Raw genomic sequence first — 27218 nt, forward strand, 5'->3', positions numbered from 1 at the left:
TAACTCCAAACGCACAGAGTGACATATATTTATAAGAGGGGGATTGGAGCATGTTCTCCCAGTTGGAGATAGGAGTCCTTGCCCTCCTCCCAGTCTCCCACCCTCTTCCCACACCCTTCCCTCCCCTACTGGCCTTATCCTTCTTGATACCCCCTCACTTGTAAAGCAAATGCACTCGACTCCCATCACAGCTAAGTCGGTCAGGGGGCTCCGAGGGTCCCCTGGGGAGGCCCCCAGAGGGGTCTGGGGGTGTTGGGGGGTGACGCCGTGAGCGGAGCTGTTGCCGAGACTGGAGCTGATGGCGCAGTTCGGAGACACGCTCCTCTTTCTGGAGGAAGAAGCACAATTGGGAGTGTGGGAGAAGGGCGTGGAGTGGAAGGAGGGGAAGGGAGGAGAGGCATTGAAATGGGATGTACATGAGAGAAGAAACTAAAATTCGAATCAAGAACAAAGAAAGCCACAGACCGTAAAGGCACCAAGAGAATAGATCAAGGAAATAAGTGAATTAAAAAACAAAAGGAGAATATATAAAGATTGCATCAACCAATTTGGAATGCCACCCTCCACCCCCAGTACCACACTGGTCCCTAACTACAGCCTGGACCCAGTGGGCACTGTGGGCAGCTGCCTAGAACCGATATGCTGTGGCCATATGCCTTACCCAGCACCTGTGAGTGTGGGCTAGTAATGGCTCACAATGGCCTCCTCCTAACTACTGCCAATGGCTGCTCTTTTGCCACAGGAGGGCTGAATCTATAGTTCCCACTTCACAGCCTCCTCCCCTTCCTCAGGCTAACACTAAATTTTCTTGAGACTGAGTTTCAACCCTTCCCCTTTCCCGCGCCTGCTCCCTTACAGGTTTTATGAGGTCTGTAAACCACCAACACTTAAACCTGTATCTCAGGCTCCACTTCAGACAGCCCAGCCTTAGACACGGACCCCGGTAGTCACCACATACCTCAGCAATGATCTTTTCCAATTCACGGTTCTCTTTCTCCAACAGTCGGGACTTCTCTTCCTCATTGTTGTTGGTGGATGACCCTGTCTTCATGGTGTCCTGGGCTTCGGACTGCCATTCCCCTCGGGTGATCAACCTACGCATCTGGGGGCAAAGGAGCTGTGTGAGCGAGCACCTGGTCAAGTGTTGGGAGTGAAGAGCAATGGAAACCCAATCAGGACAGAATGGAAGTCCTGGTTCTGTCTAGGCAGGGCAGGGGGAGAGCCTGGTCTCACCTTGGGCACAAAGAGCACAACCAGAGTAATGTAGGAAGAGAACACAATGGCCAGAGAGGCGAAGGCAAAGGCTGCATCCTGCTGGCTGGAGAGAATCATGGTGACAGGAGCAGTGATGAGACACAGGACCTGGAGAGACAGCAGGGTGAGGGTGAACTCCTGGGGAATGCTGCACGAGTTCAGGACGACCCTCAACTTTAAATAGCTAAGACCCAGGAATAATCTTCTAAACCAGTTCTCAGCTCTAGACCAATGCTTCCCTTAGGAGCTCTGCATTCAGTCCTCAGTGCACTAGGTAGGTGCGAAATGATATAACGAAGTGTGATTTCTGTTCAGCTTTTTTCTTGTCTATATTACATATGTGTAGCACAGGAGAACATGTATGGACACATGCATGTGAATGCATGTACATATGGAGGCTAGAGGAAAACCTTAGCTGCCATTCCTCCTCCATTCCGGTTTTTCAGAGTCCTTCGCTGGCCAGAGGCTGCCTGGTCACTGAGAACTGAGGACCTATGTGTCTGCATCTCCTCAGCACTGGGATTACAAGACATGTCATTACACCAGCTTTTCCTGATGTGTGTTCTAAGGACCAAATCCAGTACCAATCTAAGTTGTCTTAGAAGCATCAGAACCTATCACTCCAGCCCCAAAGTAGTGTTCTTTCTAACCTGCTGTGTAGTTATATCCTCTGAATTGAAGCATCCCTTTCCCAAAGAGAGGGAGACCTGTGAAACTCAACTAGAAGACTAAGAAGGCCTATCCCAAAGGTATAACAGCAGTAACTAATTCCTGGTGAAAGAATGCTGTCTTGTGGAACTGCCTGCAAGTCGGGCAGCTAACTCTAGGTATGAGGTCATCACCCATGCTATCGTGTGCTTTTTAGATGGCATAAATGCTATTAACTCCTTCATGCTCCTATGCTAACCCAAAAATGCACAGATTTGCCAAGTGTGATGGTCAGCTTTATCGATTTGACAGCGTCTAGATTCTAAACTCTAGAGTCGCTCAGGTGATTATAAATGAGGGATTGTCTAGATCATGTCAGCTTGGTCTGTGAGCATATTGGGGGGATTATCTTGATTTCCATTGCTAAGTGACGTGGAAGGACTCAGTCACTGTAGAGGGCACCAAACCCTGAGTGTAAGCTTGCATGCATCTATTTCTTTTTGCTCTTGGCTCTGGATGACTTGCTCTTAGCTCCCGTGTTGACATCCCTCGTTTTATGGAACTGTAACTTGGAACTTTGACCTAAGATAAACCCTTTCTCCTCAAAGTTGCTTTTTGTCAGGGTATTTTATCACAGCAACAGAAATGACAACAGTCACTTCCTTTGTCTATCTAGAGTGAACTGACATTTTTTTCACGTCTCCTCAGGAAAGCAACACAACAATGACTTTATAAATCAGACATTAACCAGTGTTTTATGACAGGACTAACACCAGGTGTCAAGGGAGCTTACCGCAACATTGTAGATAGCCATGCCCACAGCCCTGTGGTCGTTGATCTTTTCAGTGGAAACACTTTTGGTCTCATAAGCAAGAAAGATTCCCAGCAGCAGCAGCAGCCCCTTGTAACCATAGAAAATGCCTAGGACAACAGGAAAGTGTCCTGGGCAACAGGACCCTCACACTCCCAACTCAACCCTCCTCTTCCTGTCCTTCATTTACTTCTGCTTTGTGTAGCTCCTCTATGCAAAGAAAGCTTTCCTCTCCATTCCAGCCCCTCTGACGTAGCAAATTCTCAGCGTGGCCCCCACCTCACTTCAGCTTCCTGTGGAAGCAGCTAGAAATGATCCAACGGATGCTACACAGTGTCTCAACTCTTAGCCCGTCAGGCAGGAGCATGCAATCCTGCCTAAGGGTTTTAGTTCACGGTGTGCATTTGTAGAGCAGAGGAATGTTAGACAGGCTGAAGAGGCTAAGCCTATGACCTCACAGCCTCGGTCCTACTCTCAGGAGCTGGCGAGGAACAGATGGGTGGGTCACCCACCTGCGCTGGCCCTTTGCTGGGCATCACTACTCACAGCAAAAGACCAAAGCTCCCCTACTCTAGTGCTGTGATAAGGGCATTGAAACTGTCTCCAATGGCCCTTCTCCCCTGGTCTCCTGCTCTTACCCATTCCTCCTGCTATGTGTCCTCCTTCCCCTCCTCCCACCCACAACCCACACACCAAGCCATGTATTCATCTTCCTGGAGCTGCAGTGTTCCAGCTGGGGCAGGATGGATACATCGATGTCTTCCTTTGGCTCCTCTTTGGCAAAAGTCTGATGGAGAAAAAGGAGCAAAAGGATGAGTGACCATACTCTTTCCCAGCTCCTGAACCCCCAGCCCTGCCTGTTTTCCCATGAGACTCAGTACTGCACCGAACCCTACGCCAAGCCTGGAGACATTTCCCTGAACACACCAGAAAGGCTTTTTCCCCAATATTTGGAAACCCTACACATCCTCCCAGATCCCTGACACATCACTTCTCTAGAGTGTTTTGATAGGGCTCCATCTGGGAAAGATAGAAGAACCCTGGATATAAAGAAGACCTAGAAGCTCCCTCCCTGAGTAGCCTCCTTTTCTTTTTAAAGTCAGGGTCTCACTATGTAGCCCTGGATGGCCTGGAACTCACAATATAGACCAGGCTATGCTCAAACTCAGAGCTCTGCCTGCCTCTGCCTCCAGCGCTTTAGGATTGAAGGTATGTACTACCACACCTGGCCTTCACTAAGTAATTATATACTTCAAGACCAAACAGCCCTGAAGATGCCAAGTTGATAGGCCCTGTTCAGCTTCCTGATCCCAAAAACTCCTCTCAAGTGATAGATACCTCGATGGTTCGGTGCAAGGGGTCCACAATCTGCCAGATGGCAAGAGTCAAGATATCCATGCCCACCAGCAGGCCTACAGTGGCATACAGTTTCCAGGGCTCTAGGGTCTGAGTAGATATCCAGAGAAGGCAGGTCAGAGAGGTCGTCTCTGTACTTGGGATCAAAGGCTGGGTCTGGGAAGTCACTCACCTTCCTCCATTCCTTCTTTTCCTCCTTCTTTGTGAAGACGGTGTGGACCCACCAGATCTTGGTGAACATAGAGCCATAGCCCAGACTGAAGCCCAAGCCCAAGAGCCAAAGGCGGGCCTAGAAAGGGAGAAAAGACACTGGCAATAGGTGGGACTGGGCCCATGGTGGAGGAACTGCAGGAAGCAATGTGAACAGTGACCAGATGACAGAAGACAGGCAGAGTATGAAGAAACAGAAAGGGGAGGCTGGGACTCCATCCTTCTCTACTGCTGCAGCACCAAGGTATTCTTGTTAAAGACTACTGGTCTAGTGCCTACAGTTACCACCAGCACACCTCTGAATGTGGCACAGCACAGCACAACCACTAGCCAGGACCTCACCATCCCTGTGCCCCACCCAGCTATGCTGAACCACTCAGTCTCCCTCGTCTACTCTCTGATCTCATGTACCGTCCTTCAAGGCACAAGCTCCTGGGGGCCACTCAGACATGGAGGGTGAGCTGCTTCCCTTCTCTTTGCCCACAGCGCTTTCTACAGATCCCTCCTTAGATGTATCTCCTAGTTGTCCCTCTCCTGCTGCATGCTGGTCCCACTAGGAACAGACACGTCCTGAGGACATGAGTGCATGTGTGTGTGTGTGCACAGTGTGTGATCAGGACAGAAACACAGTGGAGGAAAGAATGCCAGTGGAAGGAACCAGGAAAAGAGTGGATGCTTCACAACAGTAGAGAACCAATCAAACATCATTGAAGCCAGCCTAGCCCCACAGTCCCAGAAACTCCATGAGCCAAGTGTCCCCAGAGACCCTCCTCCCTCTGCAATGATACGTCCCTTGCCCCGACTCTATCTGTTTTGATTCTGCTTTCATCCTTTCAAACTCCAACCAAGGCTCCCACGGGAAAGCCCAGTTTTGTTTCTTGGCCCACATACCACAAACAAGCCACTATTGTTCATAAGTTCTGTGTGCGGACCCCTCCCTTTGTCTTCAGCGCTTCACCCCTCTCCTCTGCGAGGCATGCCTAGCAACCTTGCAACCAGCCAGGGAACCGCAGAATGGAAAAGGTCTGGCACCCAGAAAGAAGGGATGGAGCCAGAGAGAAACCAAAAGGGTGACGCTAGGAGGAAAGGCAGGAAGGGGGAGGGACACTGGTCAGGGAAAGAGAAGAGACAGGAAAGCCATATTCTGCAAGGTCTACACTGGCCCCCTGTCTACTCACCTGGCAGACAAATGGGAACTGGCCTTTCTTTATGTGGTACCCGTCCAGCCCAAGGGGGAAGACAGCAGCTAGTGCCAGGGAGCAGCCCACGGCAGTCAGATTGTTCAGGTTGGGCTGGGAGTTCTGGATATAACTAGGGCAGAGGCGGAGAGGGTGGGAGAAAGAGCAGAATTACCCCATCTCCTCTAGGGAGGCTTGGCTCTCCAAAAATGCCATCAACAGTACAACCCTATCCCCAGGGTGGATAAAGGAGACAGACTGGAACAGACAGAAAGATACTTAGGATAGGTTGCTGGGCCACAGAGCTGAACCTAGGGGGGCACAGGGCTTCTGCAGCATAAGGTCGTACGGGCATACTCTAGTTAGAGCCCAAGATTGTGCTCTAGGCCTCCAATGTATTTTTTCTAGCTGATTACTCTGAAGCAAGGGTAGGGGGTCATGCCTAGCACCCCCTCACATTTTTGGAGAGTCATCACACCACTCTTTGTGACACATGGCCTTGAGGGTCCCACTTTTCTTACTCTTCAGCAAGTATCATCAGTACCTTGGAGAGCCAGCCAGGCCAAGGATCAAGTCAGAAGAGAGACTTACCGAACGTGGGAGTTGTAGATGTTAAAGGACAGACAGACAACAGCAAGAACAATGCCCAGGCTGGAGAGAACTGAGACGGAGATAAAGAGTTTCTGTGACAGGAAGCGGAATGTCTCGATGACCAAGGTCTGGTCAGCTGGGGGAGACCCTCCTGCATGGCACAGGGGAGGAGGGGGAAGAAGAAGAAGAAGGAAGGAGAGTGGCATGAAGGCAGGACAGGAGAAAGGGGTGAAAGGCAAGCTGCTGGGGGACACTCGGTGTCAGCTGAAGACACGAGGCCCTCAAATGCACTTAGGGCTAAGGCAGGAAGAAGGCTGGAGGCACTGGGGACCTTGAGAAACAACCAGAAAAGGAAAAGATAGGGTCTGTGCTGAGGGTCTCTTTGATTGATTACATGTTCTTTGTTTCTGGTTTTAAAGACAAGGTTTCTCTGTGTACCCTGGCTGTCCTCCTGAGACTCCCTTTCTAGACCAGGCTGGCCTGGAACTATCTATGTGCCTGCCTCTGCCTCTGCCTCTGCCTATGCTGGGATTAAAGGTGTATACGACCACGCCTATCTTTGATTGTTTGTTCTTTTTGCTTCTCCATCTTACAGGAAAAAGACAGCTAAAGAGGAGAACAGCTGAAATAATTCTACATAGCCCCATTAAAGGGGCAAAAGACAATCACAGACGCAGAAAGCCAGGAGAGTCTCCAAGTATCCAGTGTGTTCTTCTAACCTCCAGCAAAAAATACAAGAACAACCCTAGCAGGGTAGTACTCCCAAAAAGTGTTTCCAGTTACTATTAAGAGAAAGCTCAAATTTGTCAGAGGTGGGGGGGGGGTGATGATAAGCAAAACACCTACTTAATTTCAATTTGCTTCGTCTAAAAAAAAAATTAGAAAGCCAATTTAGGCCAGGCAGCATTTATAACTGTACAAAATACTGCCCTAAATTCAAGCTACAAAAATAAATAAATAACAAAAATGAAGCAAAGCTTAGACATACAAGCTCACTCAGTAGTTGAAGCAATGCTTGGGTGCTGAGGCAGGAGGATCGACACAACTTTGAGGTCAGATTAATCTACAAAGTGAAAACCTGTCTCAAAATCAGTAATAAAATAAAGTAGGGAGCTGAAGAGATGGCTCAGCAGTTAAGAGTACTCTCTGCTCTTCCAGAGGACCCAGGTTCAGTTCCCAGCACCCACGTCATTGGTCGCAACCATTTGTAATTCCAGTTCCAGGGATTCTGATGCTCATTTCTGGCTCAGGCACACAAATGGTACACATGCACACATAAATGTAGGCAAAACACCTATAACATAAAAATTAATTAAACTTAATGAAGCTGGACTAGAAAAATGACTCAATGGGTAAAAGCAATTGTTAAGCCTGGCAACATTAAATTCAATCCCCAGAGCCGGGTAAAGGTGGAAGGAGAAAACCAACTCCACAAAGTTGTCCTCTGACCGCCACAAGAACACCATGGCATACTGGCCACACAGCATGAATGTGGACGTGTACACCACACACGCGCGTGCACGTGCGCACACACACACTTCACTGGGCAAGGCAGGTGGCAGCTGCCTTCAATGGCCTTATCATCCTTCCTCATCAGTAGGAACTTCCTTTTTGCTAACCTCTAGTGTCTTTCCCATTTCCTGCCATTTAGCATACCTGGATTAAAAAGTGCGTGGCAGGCTAGGTGTGGGGGCACACACCTTTAATCCCAACACTCAGGAGAAAGAAGTAGGTGGATCTCTGTGAGTTGGAGGGCCAGCCTGGTCTACAGACGAGTTCCAGGACACCTAGGGCTATGTATTGTGACCCCACCACCCCCACCGCCACCGCCAAAAAGAAAAGAAGAAAAGAAACCTGCAACATTGCAGCATAAACCAGGCATGGTAGTATACACCTGAAATCCCAACACTCTTGAGATCCTGAGGCAGGAATATCATCCTGAGGTCAAGATGAGCCTCGGCTTACATAATGAACTCAAGCCCAGCCTGAGGTACAGGATAAGCTCTGACTCAAAAAAAAAAAACAAAAAAAAAAACCAACAACAAAAAAAAAAAAAACAAAACAAAGGAAAACAACAACAACAAAAACAAAAAATAAAAAACCAGAAACAAAAACTGGTGAGATGGCTCAAGGCATAAAGGTCCTGATGATGGAGCTCAATTCCCGGGACCCACACGGTGGTAGGAGAGGCTCCTCTGACTCCACATGCACACAAAATGAATATATAAAAACACAAGGGGAAAACAAACAAAACAAGTAAAAAAAGCAAAGCACAAAACAGCCCATAAGAAATGAAATTTTGTTCCCTCTACTACAGTTAAGCAGCTACTTTCCTGACAAGGACCTGGAGTCCCTGTTCCTAATGTACCAAGGCTGGAGGAGAGCTTCCGTTTCTCACTGCCTCTCATTCACTGCAGCAGAGCTTAGAAACAGGGTGACCCCGGGCCTCCCCTTCCTTCTTGGAGGCCACGTTCACTCCCAATCCCTGCTGTGACCCCTCTGCCGTTCCAACCCAACAGCACCCCCTCCCACCACTCCCCATCCCGTGCCCCCATCCCCGGCCCATTCAAAAGTCTGACAGTGATCGTTCAGAAGGACCAAAAGAGAACTTACCAATCCACTTATCTGTTTTGGACCAGGAAAGGTCATCCTTGGTGCTGTCGTAGTAGCCGATCTTCTTGTAGCTGCCACCTGAGCAAAGGACTGGAGTTGTCAAGGGCAGGGAGAAGACACCCTAGGCCACTGACCTAAGCAACCCAAGGACCCAAGGTCTCTTGGACAGGTAACTTAACTTCACAGCAAGTGAGGTGCTTCCCGACTTCCTGAGGCAATCTGAATACACAATAGAGCCCTTAAGGCATTTAAGGCTCTTCCCCCGAGGAAGGCTCCTTGCCCGGCTACCACCTATTCTACAGCCTCACACCTCTCCAGCAACGTCTCTCACTTTGATTCTGGCTTCCAAAGCTTTAAGCAACTTCTGCCTAGCCTTCCTCTTATGATGGACAGAATCTTTTTTTCCCAGTGGCTTTAATTTTAGAAACCTCTCTCCCTTTGGCTTGGGTTCTAATGCCTTGGATATGTAAGATACATCTGTCTCTTAAAGTGCCACTAAGGGAAATGCAGTCACTCCTAAGAAAAATCTTCCAGAATGAGCACAGTTAATACAACTTTCCTTCCAAACACCACCTCACACCTACTTCACCCTGGCTGACGTCCAGTCTCACTTGCCCCACATACTGAGAGGATTTGGTTGGAGAGGTGCGGAGAGAAAGAAACTTCTTACAGAAGGCTAAGAAATGGGTCTCTTGGCCACACCACAAGGAGCTGAGTCAGGTGGAACTGGAAGATTAACGCACAAAAGTTCTGTAGACTCCTCAGTGCTAAGTTATACGGAAATGCCATCTAGGAAAGGCCAGCTATATGTATGACTGGAACATTGTTCTCTCATCGCAAGGAACCGAGAGAATTCCCTTTAAAAAGAACCAGCTTCCTAGGTTCAACTTTCCTTAATCTTTCAGAACACACTAAGAGCCCTTAACTCCTCAATCTAGCCTGAGGCAGGCAACTTCTGGGACTGAAGCCACTGGGAAGAAAGGACAGCTCTTTTTTATCTGCATCGCCCTTACTGTTTAAAGCCTGATGAACACAGTGCAGGCAGTCTTGTTGAGATGCACAATTGATCTCCTCCCATGTGAGCACTCAGCCCAGTCTCTGCCTGCCCCTTCCCCAGCCTCTCAGGCCCGAGCTCACCCTGCAGCTGCTCGATAAGTGTCCATGCCATCCGGGAGCCACTGGCATCAAAGACCACATGGCCCTGAGGAGAAACATGTGGAGGAAGGCAGAGGGGATGAAAGCAGGAGGAAAAGAGAACATTAGGGACTCTGAAACCTTCTGTTTTTGATGTAATTGAGCTTCTGAATGAAGGCTATTTATGGCATCTGCTGCATATAGGACACACCCCAGATGCACATACCCTAGATTCTGGAAACAGTTTTCTTTTGAGAAGAAGCTTCACCCTTGAGATCCGAGTGAGACAGTCCCCAGACAGAGGGACAAGAGCAATCACCAAACCTTATTGGGCACTAATTTCCTCACTTTAAAAGGAACGAGGAGATTAATTTTCAAATTGTTATTTCTTTTAAAAACCCTACCCTTCTCATCTGACTCGTAAACACCTGGACCAGGTTGAAAAGCACTAGAATACAGTGATTCTTTTCATTGTCATCTTTTGTATGGTTCTCTGGTTTGGGGATCCCTCTTCCCATGGTCTATGACTGACTTTACAGAAAAGCAACGGAAAAAGCAAGAGAATGTGTGCATCTAGGGGCCCTCCAAGGTGTCCCTTTCCATGACAAAAGCTGCTGTAACTCACAGAAACACCCTCAAAGGATGAGGAGTTCATGGCCCGGTAGATTTGGTCTGTGATGGTCTGGTTGTTGTAGTTAAAGTCCTCCAGACGCACGCCCGACCGGCCACCTCCTCCGGAGGTCTTGTTCAAGGCCAAAGCCAAGGCCCAGATAGCATCATAGGCCAGTGGTGCCTCCTGGAAGCCTCCAGTCTCCTCAGGGTGTCTTTTCAGCCTTTTGGTTAGTTTCTCCACAAATTCCTGGGAGGTCTGGATGAAGGAAGAACAAGAGGAAAGCATCGGAATATGCGTGGGCACAGGGGGAGAGGCCTCAGTTCTGGCTCAGACACTGTGACTCGAGCGGATGGTTTGTGTTGGTGTTGTCGGGTAGACCATATGTACAGATAAAATCGTTAGCTATACCCATGTGTCTGTCTTGGGTTGGAAGCGACAAGACTAAAGCGGAATTAGCTGGGTCCAATGGTCTTAAGAGTGTACAGCTGCTAGCTCAGAACTACAAACAGAGAAATCTGATGAATAAACACTCTGGAAAATGAATGGCAAGGGAGAGAAGCAGAGACAGAGCCAAGGAAAAGATGGATATCGCAACAAAGAGCGGCAGAGCTGGCATTCTCCCAACCTTCAGACTTCCACAGCAGAGCTGACCCAGGAGCTAACAGCTCCTCCAATTTTGAAAGATCCAGAAAAGGCGACGCCGCAGCCTTTCGCACTCTGCCTGCCAACCAGGAAAATTGTTCTTTAGGGTGCTAACTTCTTGCTATCCTGGTATGACTTCTGTTTGCTGCCTCCTTAAGACTGGTGACAGTCATCGGAAATACCCTTCACATCGCAGAGGTCCAGATTCAGTACAACTCACATGACTCTTGGTACTCAACCTTTTTCCAAGAAATCTAAAAAAAATGGCAATCCTTTAACTCTCATGGATGAAGAAACCTGGCTGTATATATTACAATAACCATACTTGACTTCATACTTATGGGTGAACAAATTCCTGAACTGCCTTCCACATAACAGAGAACAATCACACCCTCCCTTCCTTACCACCCAGAAATACATAGGAAAATGTTTAATTTCTTCTTGGCAAAACATGTGTATGACTTCGAATCACTACAGATAATTGTTTGGGTTAGAACATTCACAGGTATGCTTTAACGAAAGAACGATACATAAATGAAGAATTTTTGCTCCTGGACAATGAGATGACTCAACACATAAAAGCACCTGCTGCCAAGCCTGAGCTGGAGTCCTGGGACACACACAGTGGAGGGAGATAACCAACATCCAAAGTTTTCCTCTGACCTTCATATGTGCACTTTGGTGCAGCACACATACACAAAATAAATGGAGAAAATGTAATTTTTAAAAAACATTGACGGGTGGTAGTGGCACATGTCTTTAATCCCAGAACTCAGGAGGTAAAGGCAAGTGGATCTCTGAGTTCAAGGTCAGCCTCGACTACAGAGCGAGTTCCAGGAAAGCCAGGGCTATGCAGGGCTATCCTGTCTTGGGGGAAATTTTAAGCCTTGTTCCCATGCCCCCAAAACATTTTTTTTCCTGTTGGCTTTTTAGAAACAGTCTGGGCCTTGAAACACAAAGGTCTAGGGTCAACTACCCTACGACAGGAATAATCTCCATTCCTCTCATAAACATTAGTAACTAGCATAGTGCGCAGCTCACAGTGAACACTAAAAACAACCCTAGAACTCTGTGCACTTCATATGACACCGTGAAGGTAGACACATGTCACATGTACCCATAGAATACAAAACACCAACAGCTGGCCCTAATATAAGCCATGGGCTTTGGGCGACAATGGTCAGTTGATGAAGACCAACTGCAACCAATATACTCATGCGGTGGTGGAATCTGACAATGGAAAGGTTTAACCAATGAAAAGGGTATGCATGGAAAATACGGGAACTGTGGACCCTTCAATTCTGCTGTGAATCTAAAACAATAACATTTTTAAGCAAAAAGAAAGTCCACTGGATGGATAAGTAGATGAATGGGTTCTAATTCTAATTAAACCACTTACCTACTAAGAAATCTCAAGCAAGTTATTAAATCTCACTAAACTGGCTGTTCAGCTTTAAAATGGGAATAATACTGTGTTAAAGAGCTCCTGTAAGGATTAAGTAAGAACACATAAAATGCTGGGTATGAAGTATATTACACTTCTCCCTGTGAGTTTCCCTGGCTGCACCCGCATCTTTGTTCCCAACGCTCAGGCCTGTAATTCTGGCCCAACACCTTAAATATTACAGGTCTCATTTACTCTAACTCATTGTAGTTATACATGACCACTGATCTCAAACTCAAAGAAACAATGGTGATGGCAGCACCTGTAATCCAAGCTGCTTATGATGCTAAAGAAACAGGGCGGGGGGTGAGGGGGCACGAACACCTGAGTCTGAGACTGTAAGTTCAAGATCAACCTGAGCAACACAGTAAGACCCACCTCAGAGAGAAAGACAGACAGACAGTCCACAATGGTATACACCTGTAATCTCGAACTTAGGAGGCAGACAAAAACAGCAGGATCTCAAATTAGAGGTAATTCTAGTGTACACAGCTAAGTTCAAAGTTAAACAGAGCTACCACATAGTAACACTCTCATCTCGAAACAAAAGGAAAGGGGGATGGGCTGGAGAAATGGTTCTGTGGTCAAGAGCACAGATGCTATTGCCGAGGATCCGTATAACTCCAGCTCCAGGGGACTGATATCTCTGGCCTCCACTGGCATCTCCATGCACATACTCAAACAAACATAAATAATAACATAAAATAAAGACAGAAGAAGGAAAAACAAGATACAAAACTAAGCTCACTTTTTCCTCACACTCCCACACTCTTCTGTGCATAAGACAGAAAAGTAAACTACATATTTCCAAATCAGCAAACCCTCTTAACCTGTTTGTTCTTATGTCTCCTTAACACCATCCCTCTAGATACAGGAGGAGGAAAAAAGGCTGATGATGGTGGTAAGGTAGATAGATGGTGATGATGCTGGGAAGGGGCGGTAGAGGTGATGGTGATAGCTAACATTTGTATAGTCCTTACTCCCCCCCACCCCACCCCCCCCCACCCCCCCTTCCCCCCTCACCCCCCCCCACATAGATCAATGAATTTAATCCTCAAACATTTCAATGAATGGGCTCTATTACTGTATCTACTTTAGAGATAAGGAAACAAAGGCGCAGGGTCCTGTAACTTGCCTGAAGTTACATTGTAGCAAGTGGCAATGCTGGGACTCCAGCCCAGGGTGTCTGGCACCAAAGGCTGAGCTTATTGTGCGGTACCCCGAGCTCCTTCTGTGCTGAAAGCCTATGCAGGTACGAGTGCCCACAGTCAGCAGAGAGCTAACACTTTCTGAGCAGTTAGTCCTTCAGTTTTCAGGTCTAGCCAATCCTCAGTTCAAAGTAAAGATTACATCAGAGAATCACCATATTGGGAAGGGATTAATCTGCTCAGCATGGTATTATCCCTGCTTCTCAGCTCACTCAGGACAACACAGCTAGCCAAGAAGAGCAACACCAAAAATTATGACAAAACAATCTTTCCCCTTGAGTCGGCAAAGATTATGGTTCTCTCTCTCCTTCCCTCCCTCTCTTTCTTTCTTCCTTGGTGGAGGGTGTGGGGTTGGATATATATGGCCTTACACCTGTAGCTAAGGCTGGCCTCAAATTCACCATTTCCCAGACATGGTGCTTAAAATTCTTTCTCTAAACCAGGGTTTCTCAACCCCCCATGCTGCTGACATCCTTAGCAGGACAGTCTTGTTGCTGGGGGCTGAACCATGCATCACAGAACATCTAGAGGTGCCCTCCTCCTCACCCTCCAGACATTTTGCAACCTCTTTTGAAAACCACTGCCCTACAGTTCTCATGGATGACTGGATCTGCAGCAGCAGAAACTCCAAAAACGAAACCCTCAGGTCCCACCCCAGACCTACACAAAAGGTTCCGTCATCTAGGTACTAACCTAATTTTCCAGGTGGTTCTGATGGAAATCTGGGAACTGATCCAAACACACCTGAGGCCATATGGGATAAAGGCAATGGTGCTGTTTCTCTATGCCTCTATGGTCCCACTCCACCCCTCAGCCCACCCCTTGCTCTGATCCACTTCTTTTGATGCTACTTGACTCACCTGTAATCTTCCTAGTCACCTGAAAAAGCTGCTTTCCTCCTCTATTGAAAAATCTAAGCTTTTCCATGTGACATTTTTAGCTGGGGATTCAAGAAGGTTCTGTGTGTCTTTGAAAAAACATACTTTCTCTAAAAACGAAAAACCAGAAAGGACCTCTGCTCCCAACATCCCACCCCGAGACCCAAGATCCCCACCAACTCTACGCTCTCGTCAGTTCCTTCTCTCTCCTCACTGTCAGGCAGAGTCCTAGGGTGGTAGGCTGTGGACTTAGGACACTAATAAACCTTTCTGACTTTGGTAACCTGCTCCACCACTCTGGGCTCCAGAAAATGACTCAGCTTTCTTGTCCTGTGCAAGGAAGTGGTTGACCAGTGTTTCTTCGCTGTACTTTTTAATTAAGATAAATTAAACATAACATCCCCTTGGAACATTTTAGAGCACAGTTTATAAGCAGAATGTATGTGGCAGCCTGCCCTTTATCACAATCTACTGCCAGACGTAGATTCTCAAATCTCTTTTCTCCTTTGCTAAAACACTACCATTATCTGCACATTATTTGCACAGAAAGGTGCAAAGACTTTGGCCAGGCTTTGTGCTTTTCCATGGGAAATGATGGGGCAGAGCAGGTTGGAGTTCAACACAACAGAGCCATGATCCCAGGACAAGTCACTAAACCTCCCCAGTTCTAATTCTCTAGCTCAAAAGATATAAATAACAAATCTAGTTTAGAGTATTGAGGTTAAGATCCTGAAATTACATAGAGCATATCCTGATTTTCCTCATAAAATTAACCATTATTAAAAGCTTCATTAACTCACCTCTCTGAAATCAGATATTTCGCAGCTGGAGTTACATCGGTATAAAAAGCAGACATACAGGTTACCCCACTGACCTATTGAGATCCCCGCACTGTGGGGTACGGTGCTGTATACAGAAAGGGTCTCTTCCACACATACCCACACCCACTCCCACTCAAGGCTCCACACACGGCTACCCTGGTCCTCCCAAATCAAGAGAGAATACCTTCCAGCTTCAAGTACTATCACTAGAAAGTTATCTGGAGTTAAAGGGTTTCTGAAGTCTCATTTACATCCAAAATCTTTAAAAAAATTATAAAACTAATTTTACATCAATCAAAGTGAACATTAACGGTGGGCAGTGGTGGTGCATGCCTTTAATCCCAGCTCTCAGGAGGCAGAGGCAGGAGGATCTCTGAGTTCTTGGCCAGCCCAGTCTACAGAAAGTTCCAGGACAGACAAGGCTACACAGAGAAACCCTATCTTAAAATAAATAAATAAATAAATAGATAAATAAATAGTGAATATTAAAGCCAGACATGCTAGCACATGCCTTTACTCCAAGTACTCTGGAGGCCAGAGGCAGGGGGATCTCTGTGAGTCTGAGGCCATCGCAAGCAAGTTCCGAATACCCAGAGGTACAAAGAGAGATTCTCTCAAAAAAAAAAAAAAGGGGGAGTGAATGAATATTAAGCAACTCTCTGAGGTACTAACATAAGTCACACACACAAATAATAAATAAAAACAATAATAATACATAAAAACACACCTGTGCCAAGAGAAGCTCTCTGGAAAAGGTGTGCCTTTGGTGTAGGTACAAGCTTCTACATTACCATTAACGCCTCTCCCTCACTTGGCTTCTCACCAACTGCTCCTTGTCTCCATGGTAACAGCCCTTCCGCTTGTCAGAAGCCTACTGTACATGCCACTATTTTCCTCTCTTGCCCAAGGAAATCGCAGCACAGAGAGAACTAACGAAACACGGCGCAAACAAATCCAATATGGGCACAGGCCCCTTTCTGCCACCAGACTCCACCGCTGACCTCTCTTCTTCCCTTCCCCTCCCCTTCCCCGGTGCTGACCCTCACCATGTTGGAAATGCTTCGGGTGTTGGCAGGGTTCAGCATGACGATCTCAGTGGTGATGTGGCCCTCCACCGCCTCAGTCATCTCATCCACTGTACAGTTGATTGACGGGTCATAGGTCTTGAACCAATTGTCAGCATACCACCCGATGAGGAACCAGACATACTTCTTCCCAAAGAGCCGTTCCTTATAGACCTGCATTCGAAGGGGCAAGGGAGCATTTGAGGTTTGGTTTTGTTCTGAGGGAGGCGGTGTTATCTCTCTAGATACTGTTTAGCCTCTTGAGAATCAAAGAACAGGGCTTTCTTTTTTAATCTTCACCGAAACCTATTACTTTCTATGCTAACCTAAAAATTTAATAATATATTTTTTTTTTGAAATCTTCAAATCACAGGGAAGGCTCAACAAGATGCCTCCATTAAAACACAAAAGAGGCAAACGGGAAAGTGTATGTGCATGCTTGAATGTAGACAAGCGGTGGATCAGAGCCTACAGGCGGGCTTGGTATTCATTATCACCTCGGGTTCTCTGCTATCAATCTGAGCAGAAATGCCACAGGGAGGACCACGAGAAATACACCACAGAGAGCCCATCCAGCCCCTCCCGGCTCCAGATTCCATCTCCACCTCACAAAAAACTTTCCGGGCTTCAGTCTCATAGAAAAGTCCCACGATGATCCGCGCATCTTGACGCTATAAAACAGAAACAGAGCTCCTGAGGGATGCTGAAAGCGCCCGAGGGTTAAGCCAGCGCTTTTGAAGCGTTGATTTCCCAGCTCCCACTGCTTAGTGAAAAAAAAAAATGTTCAATGGGCAGTGGATAAATGTCAACTGGAGATGGAACTAAACCCTCCCCGGAGACTCGGCTGCCTCGCCAAATGAACAACTGCCTCTTCCAGAGTCTCCTTTCTAGCTGACCACCTTCCACCATGACCCCTGGGCAGGTGGAGCCCACCACCCCTGCTCGCCCACCTTCAGGTTTTTAACAGGCACAGCTGGATCTGAGAAGAAACTCTGGCGGAAGGTGATCTCGATCCCAGCCTCCTTCACTCGTTCCTCGAGATCATCTAGCGTCTTAGGTGGGATAAGAAAGAAGGAGGGAGATGGGGTACAGCATACAGGATAGAGCAGAGCTCATGAGCGAGAACTGGCTGTGAATGCACGGCAAAGGCGTAGTATCTGAGTCTTAATCCAACAGAATGGAATAAAGCACCCCCAGTCCAAGATGCATGATGAGCCCTTCCTCGGGGTCTGTATCCAGGGACACTGGCTCACCCACCCCACTCATGACACTGAGAATGAGAGGAAACAGAAGCAGGGCAGGGTCCAGAATAGACAGAATGATGCCAACTCAAGCGGCAAGTGGGAAGGCAGACAAAAGGATCACAGGAAAAATGGACTGAGTCACTGAGAAAAGGTGGGAAGGGAGGACTAAAGGGTCACTGAACATAATCAGTTCATAGAAAACCCAAAGAGAATAATCAGGCTCCTTCTTTCAAGTGTGGAGCCCTGCATTTCCTCTCCACCTCTGCAAACTCGCCATCTCTCTTCAGAATATCTATGAGCATCTCTCCGTGTCAACTACCAAACCCACACCTTTGTCGTGTGTATCTTATTTGTCTGCCTGTGCCTTCATTCTCTTCTTTCCCACCCCATCCAGTAGCTCCACACTCAGCTGCCAAGCACTGTCCACCCCTGAAGGCACTGGAACCCACTGCCTCCCTAGTTCATATTCCCTCTCATCTCAACTCGGAATTAAACCGACTTCCATAGAGCAGAATCCTATCTGTCTGGGGAGCAAAACAAAACGATGGCGAGGATTCCAAAAATCCAACTCATGTGTTCCCCAGGCTACAGAAAGAACAAGCGCTTCGCCCACTTGGAATGTGTTCACTTTTGATAAACCATCCAGATCTCCCACAACAGAGCAGATGCCCCTGGGACCTCACGTCCCATCTCCTGTCTGGACTCACTGAGGTGAAGACCTCTGTGGTCTGCTGGATGGTGGCAATCTTCTTCCAGCCCCACTTTTCAAAGAGTTTCACCCGGGTGGGATTGTGGAGTGTGGCGGACGGATGTGTTCGGAAGAACGTTGGAAAACGCTGCCGGTTTGACAGGGCTGGTGAGCTGGAGCCATAGGAGAGCTGGAGCAGAAGGATGGGAAGTGTCCGTGAAAACGGAGGATGCCAGGAGTGTCTTTAGCCCTTTCTAGGCTTGCATTTTCCTCCCAACTCTGCAAACTTCCCCACCTCTGTCCTATGAAAAGCGATGTCCTACGAACACACACATACCAATCTTCATCATGGAACCCCATAGCTCCTTCAGGCAATGCTACCAGAAGGTCAACCAGCTCAGATTCTCTGCTGGCCGATCCTGGCAGTGGGTCTCTCCCTAGTCTTCTTAAACATAACCACAATCCCTCTACTTAGCATAGCCCAAAAGGAGACGACCCTCCCTCCCACCCCCTTGCATACCACAATAAGATTCCACATCCGGGCAGCCTCGGCTACAAGTGTGGACACAGAACTGCAGCCTGGCATGAGGATGATCTTGATGGGGTCATTGTAGAGCAGCTCATACAAGTACTTGGTGGCTTGCCCTGGGTCACACTGAAGGAAGGAGGAGGAAATGAAGCTGGCTCCCAGTCCCCCCACCCCCGCACACACACACATCTTGCAATGCCTACTGTCTTAGACAACCTAGCGCCTTTCTCAGTTACTCACTTCCATCATTTTCACCACCTTCTACTTCCTCTCAGGTTTCTAGTTTTCCCTCTTTCATTGAGCTCCCTTCTCTCGTCCTCCATCTGGAACCTCAGCCCTGCCCACTATTGCACGTTCTCCCTTCCACACTTCCACATCAATGCCCATTTACTCTCCCCTTTTCTCGCATCCTCAATCATCCCTAACCCTATTCTCTTTGGTCATCTCTGCCCGCCCTCCATCCCATGTTTACAGCCTCTGCACATCTGCCCAGAAAGTCTGCAGGAACACACTCATCCCAGAGCCCCAGACAGCTTTCTTAATGAAATTTTCACCTTCAATTTGAGAGAATAGGAACAAGATCAGTAGGGGATTTGCTCCAGCACCCCATCCTTTCCTGCCGGCCCTGACATTTGACAAGTCAATTAGAAAAAGGGGGGTTAAGGAAGACTCTAAAATGAGGAAAATAAATAGAATGGAACTCTCCACAAGCAGAATGACATTAGAGGTGCCTGAAAGAGACGCACCAGGAAAGCTGGAGAGCAAAAGAAAGGTAGGAGGAAAATTGGGGGAGGAAGAACCAGCCATGGGTCCCCCACTGTCTGTTCCCCTCCTGCTGAAGTATGACATTTCAGAAGCTGCTGGAGCCCCCAAAAGAAGTAGAGAAGAAATGGCAACCAGTGGGGAGCAGAGCAGAGGGTCACAGGGGACTGGAGAGAGTGAACTTAGCGGAGGGGTTAGAAAGGAAATAAAGAAGGCACCTGGAGTCTGCTTGCTCCCCACTGAGGCCTGACATTTGAGGCACTGTGGGAAGTTGGAGACATGAAGCCCAGGGAGCCAGGGGGAGCTGGCAAGTCTGAGCACCCAAAAAATTCATTCTGAATTGCGAGCTGCTCTGCTCTCTCGCCCTGTCAAGGGCAGGGCTCACCTGTAGGTTTGGAACACTTCCATGCCTCCTACTTAGAGCATCTTTGCAATTTTTTTTTAACCATTGTGAGGTCCTTCCCAACTTACATTAGAACAGAGACTGCCCCCAGCTTCTCCCAGTGTCCCTCTGACGTTTGTCTGAAGAAATTACTTAATATGAACAATAAGGATATTCAGAAACCTTCAGTTACATAAAGCAGGGCATGTGTGGCCTAATGTGTGTGCCATTTTCTGCTTCATTTCCTCCCTTCCTGTTATTACATACTCCCCTCCACACCACACTCATCACTGCAAAGTCCCCCTCTACGGGGTTCCCCTCTTACCAACCAAGGGCCTAGACCTGTCCTCTGCCACACCCCCTCCTTCACTGCCTTCTCCAAGCCCCCTATCCCAGACTCCCCTGTCTTCCTGCCATGCCCCATCCCAAAGCCTGCTTCATCTCTGTCTCTTTCTAGTTCCCCCTCACGGCCAATTATCTGTTTTGCTCTCTAAAGAGATCAAGACCCTCTCTCTTCCTGCCTCCCTACCCTCACATGGCATTTTCTTCCCTGCGCCCTGCCATTCTTTCCATGGGCATCCTGGGGTAAGCCGCAGGCAGGCATTTTCTAGGCAGGATTTCTGTGGATGAAAATGAAGATATACTACTTGGGATTCCTTCCAGACTAAGGAGTTTGAACTAGTGTTTTAGACGAATGGAGATTCTTGTTTGTTGATGCTTGAGACCCACGGAGAAGGCAACAATACAGGGAATTTTAAGTTTTCTCTCCGAGCCCCTACCAACCCATCCCCTAGCACTCGGCTTGCAGGCTCATTTCTGCCCCCTTTGGAGGTCCACGTCTATGTTCCACACACCCCAAGTATAAAATGGCCAAATCTCCCACCTGTACTGTTTTCCCTAATCTCAAGTCTCTGGAGCCACAAGTCAGAAAGGACCCAAACCTCCTCCCTTCTGTCCTGTCAGATCCCGCTTAGGGAGAAACCTGGTAAAGAAATCTTATCATAGACCAGACTCTAACACCAAATTTCTTCACCATGATCCTCTCCCCTCTATCCTTTTCCCAACCCTGCGTGCTGTTTCTCCTTTCAAAACCACTAGGCCATGATAATAAACCCAGAACCCCAAGTTCCACAGGAAGCCCCAGGGTTCTTCACTGTCCCCACCCTCCTCCCCGCCCCCTCCCTTCTCCATTCTTTTCTGATCTCCCTGAACACTGACGCTGCACCCCCAGTGCTGCTGTAGGGACTCCTTATGGACCCCAATACACTCTCTCCCAGTGCCTAAGCCCACCTCTTGACTATTATTAGTCTTTCCCAGAGCCGTAGGCCACACATTCTCACAGAAATCCCCCACAAGGAAGATGAGGAGTCATGCAGCCCTACCTTACTGTTTGTTTTGATAAAGTAGAACCCTTTTGTCCCTCAAAATCCTCCCCCTTCTCCTCCTATTCCTTTAAGCCTCAACCTACGCCAAGATTTACCTTGTTACCATGGTAAATGTAAACCCCTGAGCCAGCTGCCCAGCTCTGACGTTCCTTCCAGCCCCCAAACATGGCCAGGGATAGTTTACTTCAAAGGATCAGTACCTAAGACCCCCCACTATTTCTGCGAATTTCCTACTGCCTGCAAGAGAGTCGGCCTTGAGAGCCACTGAGACATCCCTAAGCTCCTGAACCTCCTGCGCGTCTCCAGCCAGTCACACTCGAGAGGGGTCTGCTTCGCAATCCCAAAGAGGATTCACAGCCCTGGCCTCCCACTACCCCAGCCACTCTGTCCCTCACCCCGACTACCTTGCTGTCGTGGTGGATAAGCTTGAGCTCGTAGTCCGGCAAGATGTCTCTGCGGCTGTTAACGTCCTCCAGCGCCATCTCCACCGCGGGCTGGCAGGCCTGGCCCCCCGGCCAGCCCCCGCTCATGGGAAACAGCGCCCCGATGTACACTGCACGCCGTTCTGAGGAGGGGTGCGGGGGGACCCTCGGGTGAGGCCGCGGGAGATGGGGGGAGTGGGAGGCCCACACCGAAGCCACCCCAGCCGCCATCACCAGAAGAAGCGGCAGCGGCCACCATACCGGGAGACAGGGGCCCCCCGAACCCATGGCGAGGAGGGGCGGGGGCGGCCTCCTTGGGGTGGGGGCAGCTCAGGGGGGACACTTCTTCTGGGAAAGGCTGCTGGGAGGGCGTCGGGGAGGCGCCTCCATCCCAGATCTCATGGGGAGGAGGGGGCCAGAGCCCCAGGAAGGCAGAGACGTGGGCTTCCTAGGGCCAGGCGGCGCTCGCTCCCGCCACCGCGGACTCTCCTCGCCGACTGACCGACCGACAGAAGGGAGGAGGGAGAAGAGGAGCTGGGGGGGCCTTGACGTCACGGGCTGGGGGCGGGGATAGGAGCCAGCACCGAGGCCCGGAGGGGAGGGGAGAGGAGGGAGACAGCAAGGAAAGGAGGGGTCTCCTCCGCGAAGGAGACTGGAGGGGAGGAGACCGACAGGATTTGGAATGTGAGAGGCTAAGCACAGAGCAAAGATGAGAAGCGAGAGTGGGTTGGATAGGAGGGGCTGGTGACAGTTCTTAAAGGGGCTATGGGGAGATGGAACGAAGGACTAAGGGTGGGAAGACAAAGAGTGATGAGAAAGGTTTTGCAGACAGATACGGGTTGAGAAAGTGAAGACTGGGATCGAGAAGTGAGCATTAGGGGAAGGATAGTGTGGCTGAGGGAAGGCTTGAGGAAGGGTGATGCGAGAAACGGTCTAAGGAGGATGCGAGGCCTCGCATGGGTGGGACCGGTGAGCAGGGCCCATGGAATCTCGCCGGTAAAACCTAGGTAGTGGGTGGCAGGAATAGGTCCCCGAAGTCTGAAGGAACCCCACGATGGAGAGACCTGGGATCCCCAGAACACAGCTGCCCCCTACCGGGCTTCGCGCTCGGAAGCTGAGTCCGAGAGGAGCGCGAGCCCGAAGAGCGTGGCCAAGCGGGGAGATGGGAGGGAGCCTGACCCGCGGAAAACCACGATTTGGCGGCAAGAAACAGGTAGGGAGAGGAGGGCGAGGCTGCAAACTAGAATGGGTTGGGGAAAATAAATAATAAGACACCCACAACCTAGGGAAGGAAATCCTGCTGGTAGAGGGTGAAGTTAAGGGATGGGGCGGCAGTGCACGTGGGAAGGGTTTCTGATCTCACCTGAGTGTGGCGTTCGATTCACTGGCAGCAGGAAAGACGGGGATCAGAGAAGAGTTACCAGTGGCGCCCAGCTTCCCAGGCCTGATCCCCAGCCCCCTCCCACACCTGTTCATGCGGAGCGAAGACTGCGTTGAGGGAAGGGTGCCTGGGGATAAGAGCAAGGCGGGGCTGGGGGTCAGGACTTGGTGTTTTCTTTATTTATCAAAGGACAACAGAATTTGTGCCAGCAAGTAAAGAAGGTCGGGGTATAGCTTGTTTTGTAGAGTTTGAATGTTATAAATATCTATGGTCTCTTTAAGAAAAAAACTACAAGTACAATTGGTTTTAAATGATTGCTGTTTAAATACCTTAATTTAGAAAATTCTCCCAAAGTTGGCTAGCGTGTGAACACATTCTTAAAAGCTCAAAACAGAGGCTTAGTCAAAACTGAGGAATCCTGAAGCTTAATTTTCATTCCAGGAGAGAAGACAATATACAAGAGTTTGGGTGCCCAGAAAAGGGAGATGTTTGCAGAAATGGACAAAGAGTAGGGCAAAGAGGTGGCAATCACAAAAGCAATGATTTCCTCAAGGAATGACCAAGGTTGCTTCCCATCTGCCCTTGAGTTGTCCTTATTGTCTAATCATTCTGTCCCCGTTTTTTGCCTCTTCCATATGTTTCCAATTCCAGATCTCGCCGGCTATTTTTTTCTAAATGTAATGTGCGATTTAATTCTGAATATTTACAGTAATTCCATTATAGAATGAATAACGAAGGATCAATACTAGAAGAGTGATACATAGGGTGTTCTAAGTCTACAGAAAGGGGGTGGGTTTTCCAGGAGAAAAATCTGAGTCATTAAACTTTAAGAAGGTGAGGGAGGGTGACATTCATGAAGAAAAAGAGAAAACAAAAGGCCCAGGACTTGAAAGCAGGAAGAACACACTAAAGGAAAACGGAGTGGAGGGAAGCCCAGCAAAGTGAGTACAAAGGATTGTGGGACAAGTCTGAGGCAGGTGCATGGTGGAGGGTTGGGCTTGTCCCCCCAGCATTCTCCCTAACACCCATCCTTCCTTCCCCTCTATCCATTCCCACCCCACTCCCATTCTAGTGCCAGCAATCTCATCAGCTGCAGGCAGGCAGCTGTTCCCCTCACCCTGGCAGTGGGGCTTGGGGGTGCTCCACTGGCCCTGACTACAGACGCTCCGGGAGCTGCCCACCAGATGGAAGTCGGGGTCACATCGGAAATCCACCCGGGCTCCATCCAGAGCTGGGAGGTCCCCACCCGTCAGGAAAACTTTCCCATTTTCCAGGGTCAAATAAGACTTGGAGCAGATTCGGACTGTAGAGAGACAGGAAAATAAGAAAGGCAAGTTGTAGAGGATTTCCCCTTGGGAGTACAAGGAACTCAGGTTTGGGTCTGGGTTCACAGGTGCCCTGCTCTACAGGAAACCAGGTGTGCAATGGCTATGCCTCCCTACCTCTCCCTTTCTCCCCAGTCCCTGTATCCACATTCCTACCAGAAAAAAAGAAACAGCAGTTCTATTGTAGGAACTCAAGATGGAGCTATAAACACACAAAATAGAAATTGCTCACAGCACCGTAAAGTGGGTAGTTCTCTGCCTTTGAAATGTGTAGATGTATGTAAATTTGGATGCATGATCAGGTTGCTTTTCTTGTTATGGCTGGTCTATAATACTACAAAACTGGCTTATATGGTCATTAAGTTGGGGACAAAAGTGTCAGAAAATGTAATGAAATCGTTTTATAACTTAAAAAAAAACCTCACTAATGATCCTCAAAGAACTCAGATGAAAAATCAAAGTTATTTCACCCAATGATCAGTACCCTAATAAAGAGGATGAAGTGAATGCGCTGGCTGCTGGCTTGCTTCCTCCCACTAACGGCTTACAGCAACACTCCTCCTCCTACATAGTACTCATTCATTAAACGTATTTGTGAATTTGTTTCCACCGTATTTAAATTGCTGACTTGCAAAATAACTATGGTTGGTTTGCAACTTGGGGAAGGAACGACCTGAAGGGGGGAGGGGGCGCTTCCCAGGTTACTCACCACAGCGGCTGGGTGTGTCCATATCCGTCCAGGAGCCGTTGGCCAGGCACTTGCGCACCTTGGGCCCCACCACCTCGCGCTCCCCCCGGCACACATATTCAATCTCATAGTCCACCGGCAGGAAGTTGATGGCCTTCACCTGGTCGCGAGTCAGGCCGCGATACCTGATGCCCCCTTCCCAAGGCGGGTGTATGATCTGGCAACCTGAGAGGGAGTGGGAAGGCACAGGGGAACCGTGGGAGCGGGAAGGCAGCGCCGCAGTGGAAGGAGGAAGAGCAGGGTGTGGTCAATGGTAGGGCCCAGGATGGGGCAGAAACCCGGTGGGGGTTGAGGTGGGGGAGAAGGTAGGAGTGGGGACAGTTAAGAACCCCGAGCTGCAGAACCCAGAGTCATGGGTTAGGGCTAATGCTGATGCGAGATTCCACCGATAGAATGTAATGGAGAAAAATAGCTAAGAAGAAATCGTAAGGGCTATAATGTTCTGTGGTTAAAATGGGGGAATAGGGCTAAAGAAGGATATCGGAGCTGAATGAGAAGAGGACCATACAAGCCCATCTGAGCAATGAAGTGGACCACGGAAGGGGGGCGCTATAGTAATGTGGGGCCCGGAAAGGGAGGTGGGGCTGCGAAGATAATTCGGGGTCACAGAAAAGAGGTGTAGTGTAGCAACGTGAGGCAGAGGAAATGGGTGCTGGTGGTGATGCGGGGTGACAGAAAAGAGGTCAGAAGTAGTGAAGTGGCTGCCAGGCAGTGGGGGTGGGGTTCTGACGCGGGAGTGATGAGGAAAGGAGACGTGCAGGAAAAGGGACTGGAGGGTGGAAGAGGTCCGGGGCGCCGGAGGAGGGTGCACCTTCCGAGGTGGCGTTGGGGGTCTGCGCCCCGCCTGCGCCCAGGGGGCGGAGGAAGAGAGGCACCAGCAGCAGCAGCAGCATCTGAGGAAACGGCGGCCGTGAGAACACGGCGGAGCCCGCCGGCAGCGGCCTGGACCAGCCGACAGACAGACCTCGGTCTGCGCGCCTCACAGGCTCCGACCGCCCGGTTCGGGACGCGGAGGGCGCCCCGCGGAGGAGGCGGGGGCGGAGCCGCACTGGCTAGGGGGAGAGGAGGAGAGAGCGCCTGTCCCCACCCTCCTCCGGCCTCCCTCGGCCCCCCACCCTCCCGGGACTCCACCTCTCTCCACCTCCTCTCCGCGGCCCCGGTGGCTAGCGCTAGCCCAGCTTACCCACGCTCCGAGGTCCGCTGCCCCATCGCTTGCCACTTACACCCGACCCCAAACCCTGGCCCTGCCCTGCGTCCACCGGCCTCCCTGCGCGCCCCTCTCCAAGCCCTGCTCCTGGGGCCCTGCTCTTACCTCGGCGCCCGGTCCCGCTCCCCGGCTCTCCCCGGGCCGCAAGGCCCCAGGCCCGGCCGCTGCTCCCCGTTCTCCCTCCCGGTCCTCCAGCTTCCCCTCCCCCTGTCCTTCTTCCCTAGGAATCCGGGCTCCAGCCAGCCGGGGTCTCTCCCCTCCTTTCTTACTACCCGCAAACCCCACCCCCGTCTCTCCTTCCCCGGGGCGACGGCGGCTGCGAAAGCGCGGAGCCGGGAGGGAAGGAGGCGGCGCCGGGGACCGGGGAAGCTCTCGGGCGGAGGGAGGAAGGAGGGTGCAGGGGAAGACGGGGCGGGGGGAAGGGAGGGGGAGACCGGGAGAGGGCGCCTCCCACAACCCGAGCCCGGGGAGCCGCCCCGGATCCCGGCCCCTCCCTAGACCGCCCACGGCGCGGGAGGGAGTAGAGGTAGAATGGAGGGGACAAGGGGTGCTCACGCACACGGGCGGGCGGGGACTGAGCTCTGCCGAGAGATCTACGGGCTAGATTGCAGGAGACGGGGGGGGGGGGGGTAGGGGGGGTGAGGCGACCGGAGCCTAAGGGAGGGGAGCCGGAACGGAGA

At 49.8% G+C, this 27218-nt stretch overlaps 1 protein-coding gene across 2 annotated transcripts; it reads right to left on the minus strand.

Annotated features, from left to right (window-relative positions):
* Gabbr1 (gamma-aminobutyric acid type B receptor subunit 1) lies at window positions 1-26909 on the minus strand. 2 transcript variants are annotated; one of them, XM_075979213.1, is made up of 23 exons: window positions 26644-26909; window positions 26143-26383; window positions 25293-25496; window positions 24376-24561; window positions 23241-23261; window positions 21860-22020; window positions 18918-19052; window positions 18417-18587; window positions 17416-17517; window positions 17071-17136; window positions 16448-16639; window positions 10421-10663; window positions 9799-9862; window positions 8662-8739; window positions 6049-6199; window positions 5458-5590; window positions 4242-4358; window positions 4052-4159; window positions 3407-3500; window positions 2696-2823; window positions 1234-1362; window positions 959-1102; window positions 1-328 (listed from the first exon to the last, which is right to left on the minus strand). In XM_075979213.1, exons 2-23 carry the CDS (start codon window positions 26222-26224, stop codon window positions 155-157), a joined length of 2883 nt encoding a protein of 960 aa, XP_075835328.1. In that variant the 5' UTR covers window positions 26225-26383; window positions 26644-26909; the 3' UTR covers window positions 1-154. The 2 variants fall into 2 exon arrangements, with proteins under 2 accessions (XP_075835328.1, XP_075835329.1); XM_075979214.1 differs by lacking the exon at window positions 26644-26909 and having other exon boundaries at window positions 23241-23385; window positions 26143-26355.
* Window positions 26910-27218: the final 309 nt, after the last annotated feature.

The sequence above is a fragment of the Microtus pennsylvanicus genome, chromosome 7 (genome assembly GCF_037038515.1).
Source record: "Microtus pennsylvanicus isolate mMicPen1 chromosome 7, mMicPen1.hap1, whole genome shotgun sequence".
Lineage (NCBI taxonomy): Eukaryota > Metazoa > Chordata > Mammalia > Rodentia > Cricetidae > Microtus > Microtus pennsylvanicus.